Source organism: Rhagoletis zephyria, unplaced genomic scaffold (assembly GCF_001687245.7).
Source record: "Rhagoletis zephyria isolate East Lansing unplaced genomic scaffold, Rhagoletis_zephyria_1.1 Rzeph_scaffold_04033, whole genome shotgun sequence".
NCBI classification, from domain to species: Eukaryota; Metazoa; Arthropoda; class Insecta; order Diptera; family Tephritidae; genus Rhagoletis; species Rhagoletis zephyria.
Genome location: NW_016161116.1, coordinates 22,709 through 36,925, shown reverse-complemented (window position 1 = coordinate 36,925; position 14,217 = coordinate 22,709). Strand labels below are relative to the sequence as shown.

The following is a 14,217-nucleotide window of genomic DNA, read 5'->3' as shown; positions in this document are numbered from 1 at the left end:
AAATAGTCAAAACTTTGTCAATATGTGGGTGTCTTATAGTTATAATAAGCACTATATAATGAAAACTGTGACACTTATTCCTCACAGTCGGAATCTAAATCCCATCCACGCCCCGTTAAACTAATATTATTTGCTTCAAGTTCTACTAAGTAACTCCATTGCTTTAGAAAAGAAAGATCTCCGGTTTTTGACCACTAGCAATAAGCGCGAGCAAGTAATCAGAGGATCTGATGAAACTAACAATCTATTAAAATCGTCTTCTAAATTGCCAGCGCGACTCATTTAGATCTCTCTAAAGTCTTTAAAGTCCTTGTTCGAACTAAATCCGCTTCTCACTTAAGATTTTAAAGTCCTTGTTAGAACTAAATCCGCTTTTTATTCATTTATCAACCTTAAAACAATAAACAGTTTAAGTTCGAATTGAAACAGAATCAAAATTATGCAGAATTGTATGTTTTTGTGTTTAATTAAACCAATTTATTTAAAAATGCTCAAAGTGCTTTTGGTATTGAACTCGGATTCTAAATAAGGAAGGAACATACTTTATTGTAGTACTGTCAAATTTAAAATCGTTTTGCGCATTAAAAAAAAAATATTTTGAGAATTACACTTGCCAAAAATAGAGGTTAGTTTAGTTTTTTTTAACATAATTTTTTTAAAACACATTAATCCAAAAAAATGCACAAAAAAATAAAGAAACTTGATTTTAAGAAGTGGAAAAAGAAAAAACGAAATATAATATCGCTTTCTTACAGTAACAATTTGAATTTCTCAGTTTTGAAAAAAAAAAAATATTGTTAAAATTTGTCAAGTTTGGATACGCATATCTCCCAGCCGAAAAACGATAGAAAGCTGAAAACTTACAACCAAATATAGAATTTAATGGGGAATAAAATAAGGATTTTTTAAAAATTGAATTTCGAGCACGCTTGGCCCCATTGTGTGACGCACGTATGTATTTAGTATAGTTTTCTGCACCTTTCCGATAACTAAGCAGGTGTGGTCTTACCCCTATTTAAAAATCTTCGATGGTATGTTCAGTTATAACTCAGTTATGCATACTTTGCACTGCATTGCATACAATGTAATTTTTACGTAGAAATCAAAAACCAACCGACTTCTTTACATATGTAATGCTGTGCGTTGGGTAACAGCTTACACGCAAAGCTCATTTCACAGGTTCCTTATGTGACAACTCTCATGCAATGCCAATTATGCGTAACTGAGCCTTTAGACTTAATAAGATAAATTTTTGGAGTCACTAATTGGCGCTGCCACGCGCATTTTCCAAATTCCATAATAATCTTATTTCTTTCTGAAGGATTGTTAGTAGCTTACCTTAGAGTAAATAAGAGTTCTTAAGTTTCGAAATATCGAAATATGGGCGTAATTTTAGTCCGATTTCAAACATTTTTAACGTTTTGCTTTTATGTATCATGGCCCTACAAAAAAAATCAAAAAATACAGCCGAAACAAAACTTTGTGTAGGTCTTAGGTAGGGTCGAGTGAAACATTAAAATAAGTTTTTTATAGATTTTTTTTAGATTTTGCTTCAACTTTGAGGGACTTTTCTTAAGAGTCCCAAAGAACAGAATTTACGCAAAATTAAATTCTTAGAAACGCTCGTTTCCGCCTCTCCGAATCAAAAGTTTAAAAAATCGCGATTTTTATGCTTGAAAAAATTAAGCTCTAAAATGTTTCTTTTTTAATATATCTACCCTTATAAGGCGGCATTTTACAAGGAAAAGTTTACAGTTTTAATGCAAGCAAAGAAAATCGCATTAGTCAATACTTCCGAATAATGGCAGCGTCTTAAAATTACGTGTTTTTTACTTATTTTTTGTGAACTTTATCAACTCTATCGTTTTGACTGTTTATAGTAAGCAGTTTATGTTACTGAGGAGTTAAGTGTGCGTATAATAGACGATACACAGGTACGAGTCGACCGACCAGCCCACTCCTTATAAAATAGAGCTGCAAAACTATCGGGGGCACTATCGATAGTTTCAATTTGTCACCACTATCGATGAATCGAACAAAAAAATTCCCAAAAATCAACGGTAATCTAAATAAAAAACTCGAAAACTTGATGAAACTTGGTAGAATTTTCCTAGTTTTTGTAAGATGTTTGAAATTTGGATTTGCATGGTCTATGTTAGATAACGAACTATGCTTTCTTAAAAAATGATAAACATTGAATTAAAAAAATATTATTAGATAAAACTTAGTAAGATTCCCTGTCCACATTTATCCTTTTACCGTATTATGCTTTTTTACCTTTTTGGCTGATAAATGCGAAGGCCTTGATCTCATACATCTCGCTTTCTAAGGAATTAAATGAATTGAAGTGTATTGCTTTTTGCTTTTTAAAGTAACTTATTTTGTTATTTTTAATAAAGCACACTAAAATGGGGTTTGAAACTAGCATTCATGTTTTCTCTGCTAATATAACCATATTCAATATAATTAGTGCTGTAGTAAGGATGTGATATTTTTTCTCTAAAAATTATGGTCTCTTACCGATGTATCGATATCGAATGGTGAGGCCAAAAACTATCGAAAATATCGAATGGTATTGAATGCAGCTCTATTATAAAAAAAAACTTAGCTTGAAGTTACGAGTTTTTTAAAATTCGCAATATTCAGGTTACGAAATGTACGTGTTGCCTGCTAGATATAAATATGAAACTTACGGAATCTTTTGTTCTTATACATACATGTGCAAGTGGTTTTTGTATAACCAAAATTGGCTTAATTTTTCTATTTTATTATCTTACAAATTTTCAAAAATTCTCATAACTACGGTGTTCGATACATCAATCTTATGTAGAATTTTCCGCTGAATCCAGATATTTGAAAACTTCGCCCGTTTTGTTATTTTCATGTTAAGTGCATGTGCAAGTGGTTTTTATTTACCTAATTTTATAATCTTACATTTTTGTGCATGATTATTTTTGTAAATAGAGATTATATCTTACAGACATCCCATTAAAAATTATGTCAAAAAGCTGCAATTAACTTTACAGTCGACTTTATTTTGACTATGACTACGGGCCAATCACTTAAATCCTATTTTAGGTTAGCCGAAAAAAGTTAAATTAAATCAACTATTATTTTTTTACGGAGTCTCTACATCTATAAATTATTTTATACTTTTTAGTTCTTGTTGTAATAAAAGCATGTTTTTAGTTTTTTTAAACTGATTTTTATTAGTTAAGTGGAATCAGCTCGTTAGTTCAATTCTTTCGCCTTCCTCTTTAATTGTTTTACGAAAACGTTTGAAGAAGGTTTTGCAAGCGGCACGCAACATATCTTGGTCCATTTCGTCCCAAATCTGTGACGCCAATTTTGAGGAGCATATAGCCGCTTACACAGAAGATGAGGGGCTCAAGATCTGGTGACGCAGCAGCCATTAAAANACAGTTAAGTTAAATACGTGTATTTGCATGTAGAGCGCCAGATTGGCAACCCTTGCGTTGACGGAACCGACGAACGTTGGCCAACTCTCAACTTTTGGCGTACGTAACACAAATGACAGCTGCTTGTCATTTGGATTTTATCTCGCGCGCAATATTTGATTTAGTGAAAGAAAGTTGTGATTTTGTACGAATAAAAAATAAAAGTGAATAAAATGGAATATACATTAATACAAGCGATACAAATGCACCCTTGTCTTTTTGACAAAAGTGTTCCCAGTTATAGGAACAAATTGGCAAAAGAGAAAGCCTGGAATTATGTGGCGGCTGCCGCAGGTGCCTCCGGTAATTGAATGTTTTAAAGAAATTACAATGAATAGTTGTAAATTTGTTAAAAATTTGTAGTAGAGCAGTGCCAGAGTCGCTGGAGGTCTCTTCGAGACCGTTTTGTGAAAGAAAGCAGGAAGGCGCCTTCTGGAAGTGCTGCGAAGGACATTGGTGGTTGGCAATACATGGAGGCGATGGGATTCTTGGCACGTCACGTTGCACCTCGACAGTAAGCTCTTATTGATCTGATATAATATATGTATAAACATAAACTAATTAAATACTTCCATATGACAGGACTTTTGGTAATACCACTTTCGACAGCGTGGGAAGTGTTTCGCCACAAACGGAGCAGCACATTATGTATGAGTCGCAACCAAATAGTACCTTTATCGCTAGCGTGGAAACTTTTACGCCACAAACGGAGCAGTACGTTGTGTGTGACTCGCAACTCATTTTTGAGCAGGAGGAGCCATCGCAACCCGAGGTCGATTTCGTTGCCCAATCACCAACGCCAATGCCATTCTCTAGCGCTTGCAGTGAGGAAGGAGCAGCTTCTCGTACAAGTCGCCAGACAAAGAGAAAAAGAGATGAAGATCGTTTTGACACACTGTGTGGAGCTGTGAGTGATTGGCTGCAGAAGTCGGAAAAAGCCCCTCAGCCAGTAAGCCGAAATGCAGAGTTTTTAAAAGTTCTGGATGGGTATTTATTGAAGTACCCTGAAGAACTTCAAGATAGGTTTAAAATAGATATTTTAAATTTTGTGCACAGTGGCGGACAAAGCTTTTAAGTAATTTTTTTTTTAATTTTTACTTTTTATGATAGATTTGAAATTGAATTTGAATTCAGTTATGTTTTACTGTGATGAATTTTAGTTTAGTTTTGTTTATTGTGATAAATTTGGATTAAGTTTTATTTCACAATCATTCACATAAATAAGTATACGGAGGTGTTTTACAATATTTAAGATGTTTTCCATGACAAATATTTTTCGTAAATTTTTCATTTAAATAAAGTTCATACTAAACCAATAACCATATAAATCAAAACAACAAACTTTTTCCAAAAAATATTTTAAATTTGGCCAAAAATTTGGGGAACTTTCTAAAGTTTTGCAAAAAGTTAGATGTTTTGATTTATATGGTTTTCGGTTTAGTATGAACTTTATTTAATTGAAAAATTTACGAAAAATAATTGTCATGGAAAACATCTTAAATATTGTCAAAAAATTCCTGTATACTTATTTTTATGGGTGACTGCATTCTCCGTTATTCTGGGTGAAATGAATGGTAATTCCAAGTTATATGTACATAAGTCTGAGTATGGTTTGCTTTTTAAATTAACTAGAAAAACAATGAATGTGATAATATTTTTATTCTTTTTTTGAAATAAGTGCATATTTTCTAGAAAAACAATGAATGTAATAATTTTGAATGCTATTTATTTTCAAAGAAATTAATAATTTAATATGTTGATTATTATACAGTGTCGGTCATATTAATAGCACCCCCATTTCAAAGTGACATTGTTTGTCACTTATGTTTAATTATTTATTTTTAAGAATTTTAAATTAAAACACAGTTTATCCTCTAACAAAACCCATATAGACCCAATTTTAAAACTTCGTAAAAGACTACAAAAGAATGCAACAAATTTTCATCGAAATTTAAAATTTTTTTCTCTGAAGTGTTAGAATTTTTTTGAGTACACAGTTTTATAGCCAATTCAATTTTAGTTTGATAATGTGAAAGCTTCAAGTGGCTAAAAATGGCCGTTTATTTTTTAGAATTTTTTTCACCGAAGGCATTTCTTCCATATAAAAATAAATTGTGTTTATTCGTTATATGGAAGCAAATGCGACAAAAGTTCTAAAAAATAAACGGTAATTTTTAGCCACTAACTAAAATTGAATTGGCTATAAAACTGTGTACTCAAAAAAATTCTAGCACTTCAGAGAAAAAAAATTTAAATTTAAAAATTAATAATTAAAAATAAGTGACAAACAATGTCACTTTGAAATGGGGGTGCTATTAATATGACCGATACTGTATATTCAGTATTTAGTAACAAAATAGGGATATTCCCATACGTGATCAACATGTATTTGACAAATATCTATATTATAAATCAGCAATATATATTGACATGAAAGAGAAAAAATTAGAAGTGAATTAATTTGAAAAAATAAAAAACTTGCAATTCAACTGAAAGTGTAAATAAAATAAATAGTTGTTTTATTTGACGCTGTAACATACACCTATGGTCAAAGATGTAGCTCTTTTTTTAATATTTTCCGCTAAGTTTTCATGAAAGTGTAGTTTAGGTTAATTCAGTAAATTTTGATACTAATTTGCAGCTTCCTAATCGGATTTTTTAGAGAAATTTTAAGTATAAGTTAAGTATGGCCCCTTAAACTTTAGTATAACAAAGAGCAAGCTCAAAGATGCTGGAAAACTTAAAAAAAAATCTTTAAAAAAATCATGTTAATCAAAATTTAAAATTTTGCGAAAAATTAAGGAAAATTCAAATCTAATATAATAGAGGGCAATTTGAAGCTGAGAATAAATTTTCTTGATTTGGACAATTTTTTCCTGACGGTGTTAGCATATTCCTCCACACAAAATTGTTCCGTAGGTAAAAAGCAAGTTACGAAAGTATCTAAAAGTAAGTCGAATTCAACTCCGAAATCCCGTTGGCAAATTCTTTAGGAAGTATTTCCTGAAAATGCGATAATAATTAAATTATGCTTACCAGAAAGGTATAAAATATAGGTTACCTTTTTCTTTATTGGGGTCTACTTTGTACTGGATGGGATACGAGAAAATTCTTCAATATATCTCTTAATTTGAAGGCATTTTGTGATGCATTGTTCGAGCCTACCCTCCGAGCCTTTTGTAAAACATCAACTTGAAACATCACTCCGCCACAATCCTTTTTTAAAACCGTCGCCTTCCTCCTGGTCGAGATACTCCGCTGGACAATAGCTACCATCGTGCATTTTAACGAAGTTGTGGAGGACAACAGTAGCTTTAACAATTTTTTCAGCAGATGCGGGGCTCATTTGCAAAGGACTTAAAAGTATTATGAAATTTATGATGAAACAAAAACACCTTTTTATTAAGCTTGTAAAATTGTTTTAATCAAATTTTATTTTAACTTTTTTATTTTGAATTAAAAAACAAACTTCGTATGCATTTCGAGCAGCTTTCCGCTCATCATCAGCAACACGACTAAAGCATTAGTAGCGCTAATACATACATATGTGTGTATGTATGTATGTGTACTTAAAAGTATTCTCCAACGGCAAGATAAAATTCCAAAGGCATTTTCAATTACGCACCGTGCTCTGGACAACCGCTTGTTAAAAATTTGCCTGTCTAGAGGCAAGTTGGCTCTTTAATAAAATAAGTATGCATTTAATGAGGAGATAACTTAGTATAAATTATGTATTCATACAAACCTGGATATGGTCTCATTAAAAATGACTTCAATGGAAACGCGTTATCACCTACAAAGTAGTGCGGGAAACTTATATCAGTGTCTGGTAATATACCGTTTTCAGGCAGATCCAGTTTTCCATTGTATAAGAGTTTTCCAAAGCCTGAATTCCACAAAATGCCGCCATCACTCTGCGAACCGTAAGCCCCGATATCTATGCCAGTAAAAGTGTAATTGGCATCGCACACCGCCAGCAGAACAATAGAATACGTCCCTTTGTAATTGTAAAAAAGGGAGCCCGAGTTTGATGGGCAAAATATATTGATGTGTTTACCATCGATCGCACCAATACAATTAGGTAAATCCCACATTAAATAAAAGTCCGTGGCAATACGCTTCCATTCATCTTTCAGTGGAACTGACAAATAAACAGGACCAAGTATCTCCCACAAGACATCGCACGTTTCTCCAACGATTTCTTTCATGGTGGATAGCCCTATTTTAAAAGCGCAGGAATAAAATGGCTTACTCCCTCCGTGAGCCAAGTAGCTAAAATTTAAATTTATTTAATTATCATTTAATACCTGTAATGCTACTGCGCATCCACCTACGGAGGAAGCCTCCCAACCTAACTATAATGCAAGCAATTTAGCTGAGGGTTAAGTATAAACGAAACTGGGGGAATAGATGATTTTTGCTTATTCGCTCTCTTATTAAACTAAGGAGCAAGTCGAATACAGGCTTTTCCATTCGAATTGCTTGCTTGAATTCCTCAGTGAATCCAAAATGCGTGCTAAAAAATCCATGGGTGTCACGATTTTGCAGAGCAGGTCGCACCCAACAACTACGAACTCCATAAATCCTCTTAAAACACTCTCTGGCTTCCAGCAACATCAAAATAATCAATATGACTTCTATAGTTTCCATTTTTATGAGTTTTTTTTATTTTAAACTATCACAACACAAAATTTTTGTTTTCAACACAGCGAGACATTTTCCGCCAACAAACTACAGCTGATTTTTGTTTATATACATTAACGCTTACATTGTGGCGCCGCTCTACGTTCATTCACGTCACGTCAGTTTCATACTTGAGCGTCACGTACGCAAAGTACTCATTCTGACGGGGCTATTATTTACTGGATACATGTAAATGCGGGCAAATTTTAATTACACCAGTCTTGAGTGCGTTTTGCCTTGTCTGACGAAGCGGAATTTTGCTGGAGCAAAAATATTCAGCGTCATACAACTCCTGGGCATGAGGTAATATATGACCTTTTAAACGTTTTGAATATGTATAGTAATTTGTGCCAATATTTACCCCTTGATCGATGAAAAGAAGTGGCAACTTGCTCTTCGTTGATATAGCTGCCCAGACCATTATTTTGGAAATATTCTGGTATCGCTTCACGGCCAATTTATCTCTGGGGGCATGTGATAGACTTAGGCCCAATTTCAGATGGCCTATTTAAGTAGAGATTGTTGATTAACTTCAACAATTCATTTTCAGATCATACATTTAATCTGCACCTAAATGGTCAATATTGGCTAATTAAATACGATATATGCAATCCTGTGTTTTTACAAAACAAGCAAGATTGATAAATAGGTGGTTTTATAAATCTTGCCAACAACAATCAGCTGTTCAACTCAAAATGTAAACAAACAAACAAATGCAACAATTTCAAGGAACAAACAAAAGTGTTTCCACTTGTTTGGCATATTTAAATGAAGTTGATTTGAAACCCAAAGAAAGCTAAATGGCATTTAAATAACATTTCAAAATTAAACTTAAGTTCAGTTAAAATAATCATCTGAAATTGGTCCTTACTGCATGCACACGATTGTTTTGCTGATTGTAACTATGGGTGCATTAAAAAATATCGAAATACAAAGCAAAAGTCTCTTTTATCTCTAAACCCTACTAGAAGAAAAATATAAACCTACGCAGCCCAGTAGAAAACTAGCCTCTAACCGTGGTTGCGAACATTTGGCTTTAAAATCTACTGAGGTTTAGAAATAAGGTGCTATGTATTTTGACGTTTTGGAATGCACCCTATGGTGCAGTAAAATTGTTTTTTCATGCGAAAATAAAATTTCTTCTCCTTCGTGCCATCGCAATAGTTCTCTGCTTTTTGCAACCCGTCTTTTTTTGGCACGCAGTTAGGCCGTGCACGCGTTGCTTTTTATAGACTGTAAGGCTGGATCAATTTTCAGAATCCGCTGCATTGATGACTTCGATATCCCAACGCCGTTCGCCCCGCAATGACCGGACTGAGCTGCATTTCGTCTAAACCTTTCTCTGATACATTTTACGATAGCCTTTGCTCTAACAAATCGCTTCCGTCCAGTTTTTTCATGATTTAAAAATTTCCCGTTTCACTAAACCGCTTCATAATAATAATAGATTGGTGCTTACACATATGCTAGTGTTTTTTTTTAACCGCTTGATAGTTCTGTAAATAAACCTTTCACCGTTATCGATCGGTTCAAGCTTTCTAATAATTTCACACATTTTTAACTTTTTTAGATACAAATTTATAAACCAGCTTCCATTGCGAGGGTAATCTTAATATGATTAGTTTCGAGAAAAGTTTGATACAGATTTTGATTTTTGCAATTCAATCAGTAAAATTATGGTGTACTCATGGCGCAATAAGCAGGTTAAGTAATAAGGCAGCATTCTCTCTTCATTTGCTGACATTCGGCTGCCTTATAGTTATTTCACAATGTTGCCTTTATTCGTTGAACGTTTTATGTGTTGGAAGTGTTTACAGATATTTTGGGGGCAATTTGGCCATTATTATTTGCTTGCAACATTGTTTTTTTCTAAAATTTTCTGTTTGAATGTTTGTGGAAAATTTGTTTTTTCTAAAACATTCCGTTTGAATTTTTGTGGAAATATACTATACTAGCTTATACCCGCGGGTTTCACCCCGCGCTTTTATACAAATATGAAAAATAATTTAATGATGTTAGATTTTATTTCTGTGCCCATTTCGTTATAGCTCGTTATTTTTTAAGCGAGTTAAGGTATTTAGGCCGTTTAAAACTATGAAATTATAAAATCTCGTCTGCGCGCTAGGCATACGAAAGATATCAATCCCTCTAAGTTTACCTTAAAATGGTTCCAGGTATACGACGCGTGAACGTGTAACCTTCTTGGAGGTGCCACGGCGGGTTCTAATATTTCCAACTCAAATTTAGTAACCTGGCCTTGATAAAATACCACTTCCATTACTATAGCAAATGCCTCAAGAGAACTTTGTTAGGATAAGGCCGAACCCGGCTCTCCCTTTTCCATTTAATGAAATTTATTCTGTCAGTACGGCACTTATAAAATAAATCTCCATAACAAATTTAAAATACTTCGAGAGATTTTCTATCCTTCCAGAGATATGTATTAAGAAGTTTTTAGTATGTATGGGAGGCGACATGCCTTCTTTTTTAATAACTCACATTTTTTCCATGAGCAATTGATACATTTTGCATACACAACTCCATACCAAGTTCCAGTATTCTTCCACAAACACTTCCAGGGATATGTGGCAAGAAAAAGTAAATTTGTATTGGAAGTGCCACGCCCCTTTTTCTTATAACCCTAATCTTCTTCCATGAATTTAGAATTGATTTTACATACCCCAGTACCAAGTCCCAGTACTCTACCATGAACACCTCTAGAGATAAGCAGTATAAAACAGTAAATTTGTACGGGAGGAACCATGTCCCCTTTTCGAATAACGCAAATTTTTCTCCATGAGTATGGAATTAATTTTGTATACACATCTCGGTGCCAAGTTCCAGTCCTCTGCAATAAACACCTCCAGAGATATGCAGCATAGAAAAATCAATTTGCATGGGAGTTGCCACACCACCTTTTCCAATAACTCTCATTTTTCTCCATGAGTATGGTATTAGTTTCACATACATACATACATATGTATTTCCATACCAAGCTTGAGTGCTTTACCCCAAACATTTGAAGAGATATGCAATATGAAACTTTCAGTCAGTATGGGAGGTGCTACGCCTCTTTTCCAAAAACGTCCATTTTTCTCCGTGAATATGAACATGATTTCACACAGTGTTGGCAAACTGTTAATCTGATTAACGATTAAAAATTAACGATTAAAATGTTAATCGCGTTTGACGATTAAAATTAATTAGTCGTAATCAACTGTACGATTAATGATAACATTTTTTTATTCGTTAATCGCTGGCTGCGATTACGTTTAATTAATTTAAAACATTAATCGTTAATCCAATTAAAAATAAAATCTGATTAATTTGTCTAGTTTGTCCGAGTTTGAAACCAAACACCAGTTATAGTAATTATTTTGTGTTTTACGCTTATAAAAAGCACGTAATATAAAAAAATAATAATTATTGTTATTAGTAATACATAAACTGGGAACTTTTACAAACCTAGTTTGTAAAACGTTTGTTGGTATATATCTTAATGAAAATGCACACCAAATTGCTTAGATTGATGAGGAAACCCGACTTAGCCATACCGGATTAACTTGCTTTGTGTGCACAGGGAAATTCCAGCATAACTTAATTAATCACCAAACCTACTTGATCAAATTAAGAGTTAATGATTAAAAATTAATTTTTTAATCGCGGTTACGATTAACTGTTTAGTCAGATTAAAATTAATCATGATTAACTGTAATCAAATTGAATTTAATCGAATTAACTAACTGATTAAAACATCAATCGATTAATGCCAACATTGATTTCACATACATATCACTATACCAAGTTTCAGTTCTCTCCCACAAATACTTCCAGAGATATGTATGTAATATGAAAATTCCAATTTGTATGGGAGGGGCCTTGAGTTATCGGACTTACTTTCAGTCTAAGACCATCCTTCCGAAATCCGTAGTAAGTGTACTAAATTTCGTTCTGATCGGAAAACCGGTTAAGGAAGTAGCCTATTTTTCAATCCAGGTCATAAACCATCTTTGAGCAAAATTTCATTTTCAAACAGGTGGCAATTCTTAAAAAAGTAGCCTATTTTCCAGTCTAGGTCATAAGCTATCTGTGTGCAAACTTTCATGCAAATCAGTTCAGTCATTTACGCGTATTAATTTAATTAAACTTTCCTAATACGTGATAACTCTTAAAATAGTAGCCTATTTTCCAACATAGGTCATAAGCTATCTCTGTGCGAAATGTCATGCAAATCTGTTCAGTCGTTTCCGCGTATTAATTTAATTAAAACTTTTTTAACAGGTGGCAACTCTTCCAAAAAATTTGCCTATTTTCCACTGTAGGTCATAAGCTATCTGCTTGCAAAATTTCATGCAAATCCGTTCAGACTTTTCCGCGTATTAATATAATTAAACTTTTTTAGCAGGTGGTAACTCTTAAAAAAAAAGTAGCATATTTTTCAACCTAGCTCATAAGCTATCTGTGTGAAAACTTCCATGCAAATCCGTTTAGTCGTTTCCGCGTATTAATTTAATTAAACCTTTTTAACAGGTGGCAACTCTTCCAAAAACTTAGCCTATTTTCCACTGTAGGTCATAAGCTATCTGCTTGCAAAATTTCGTGCAAATCCATTCAGTTGTTTCCGCGTATTAATTTAATGAAACTTTTTTAACAGGTGGCAACTCTTAAGAAAAGTAGCCTATTTTCCAATCTAGGTCATAAGCTGAGTGCAAATTTTCATGGAAATCCTTTCAGTCGTTCCCGCATATTAAATATATTAAACTTTTTTAACAGGTGGCAACTCTTGAAAAAAATAGCCTTTTAACCCAAGATGTATTCTCTCAATCGTGCTTTTAACCAATCTGGCCCATAAGCTATATGCAAATCCGTTCAGTCGTTTCCACGTGATGATTTCCCAAACATCCAAACATACAAACTTTCACATTTATAATATTAGTAAGATAATTTATTTGTGATTAAAAAATTAATAATGCCTAAGCCAAGCTGTGTAATTTGCAGAAAAACGTGGACTTATGAAGGCGTCCGTTTGTTCCATTCACCAAGTAAGGCTGAATAAGTTGGATATTTCAAATATTTAATGGCGAAGTCGTTTGTACTTAGGTGAATACAGGAATCGTACTTTTAATAACATAAAATAAAGAAACACATATTTCCACTAGTCCTATTTATTGATTGCTTCACAGACAACCTTATTATTTTTCTGACTAGAGCTTTTTAACAAGCAGTCTGTTCTTAGTTTATGTACATGTAAACAAAACAACCCACCTGTCCACCCTACCGACTGACAATATAATTTTTGAAGCGATGGTCAAAGTTAGAAAGAAAGTTAGGGTTTTTTTTTTAATTTTACGCGACAAAAACTGCCAACAATCGAAGTTTACCAATAGATTGTTATACCTACGTAATTTTAAAGGCCTATAAATCCTCTTCTAATGTTTGATTTGTAAAATCAATTAATATAACGTGTTTCGTTTTAGTATTCACGTTGCTAAAATTATCAAGATTTATCTATGCATCCGTCGGTGAGTCTTTGGAAGTATTCTTTCACCATTTTGAAAAGTGTTTTTGCCTCATACATCGAATTGTACAGCATTAACTGTCACTTTTAATTGGTTACTGCATTGGCTAGTTTTATTAAGATTTTTGTATGCATTTGTCGGTGAGTCCGTGAAGTATTATTTGTGAAAAAATCTTTTTTATTATTTACCTATTTTAACATATTTTTTTTGCATAAAAACATCAGTTTGTGCGGCATTACAGCGCTCTTACACGATGTGTATTTGCATATGTAAATGCTACTTTTTTGTATGTACTCGTATGTACCATATATTGGAACGTATCAAAAAAGTAGCATTTACATCTCAATCTGGGTGGTCTTCACTAAATACGTTCTTGATTGCTTCCCTTTGTGTGAACTATTCCGTGGATATAGTACATCACATTACTTTTATTAGCGTCAAAATCTTTATTTAAGCTTCTAATTATTATTTATTACATTGGCTGTAAATCCTTAAAGCTCTTTGTTATTGTTAGTGTTTGTCGTTCAATACTAAATACAAGCGTAATCCACAAAATT

At 33.2% G+C, this 14,217-nt stretch overlaps 1 protein-coding gene across 1 annotated transcript; it reads left to right on the top strand.

The window, feature by feature from the left end:
- The first annotated feature begins 3,631 nt into the window (after positions 1–3,631).
- LOC108370148 (transcription factor Adf-1-like) lies at positions 3,632–4,533 on the top strand. Its single transcript, XM_017625410.1, has 3 exons — positions 3,632–3,761; positions 3,822–3,972; positions 4,041–4,533. Exons 1-3 carry the CDS (start codon positions 3,632–3,634, stop codon positions 4,531–4,533), a joined length of 774 nt encoding a protein of 257 aa, XP_017480899.1.
- The last annotated feature ends 9,684 nt before the right edge of the window (positions 4,534–14,217 follow it).

Coding starts and splice junctions, on each gene's coding strand:
- LOC108370148 (XM_017625410.1), top strand. CDS start 3,632: ATGGAATATACATTAATACAAGCGATACAAATGCACCCTTGTCTTTTT. Junction 3,762..3,821: donor GGCTGCCGCAGGTGCCTCCG/GTAATTGAATGT, acceptor AAAAATTTGTAG/TAGAGCAGTGCCAGAGTCGC. Junction 3,973..4,040: donor CGTCACGTTGCACCTCGACA/GTAAGCTCTTAT, acceptor TCCATATGACAG/GACTTTTGGTAATACCACTT.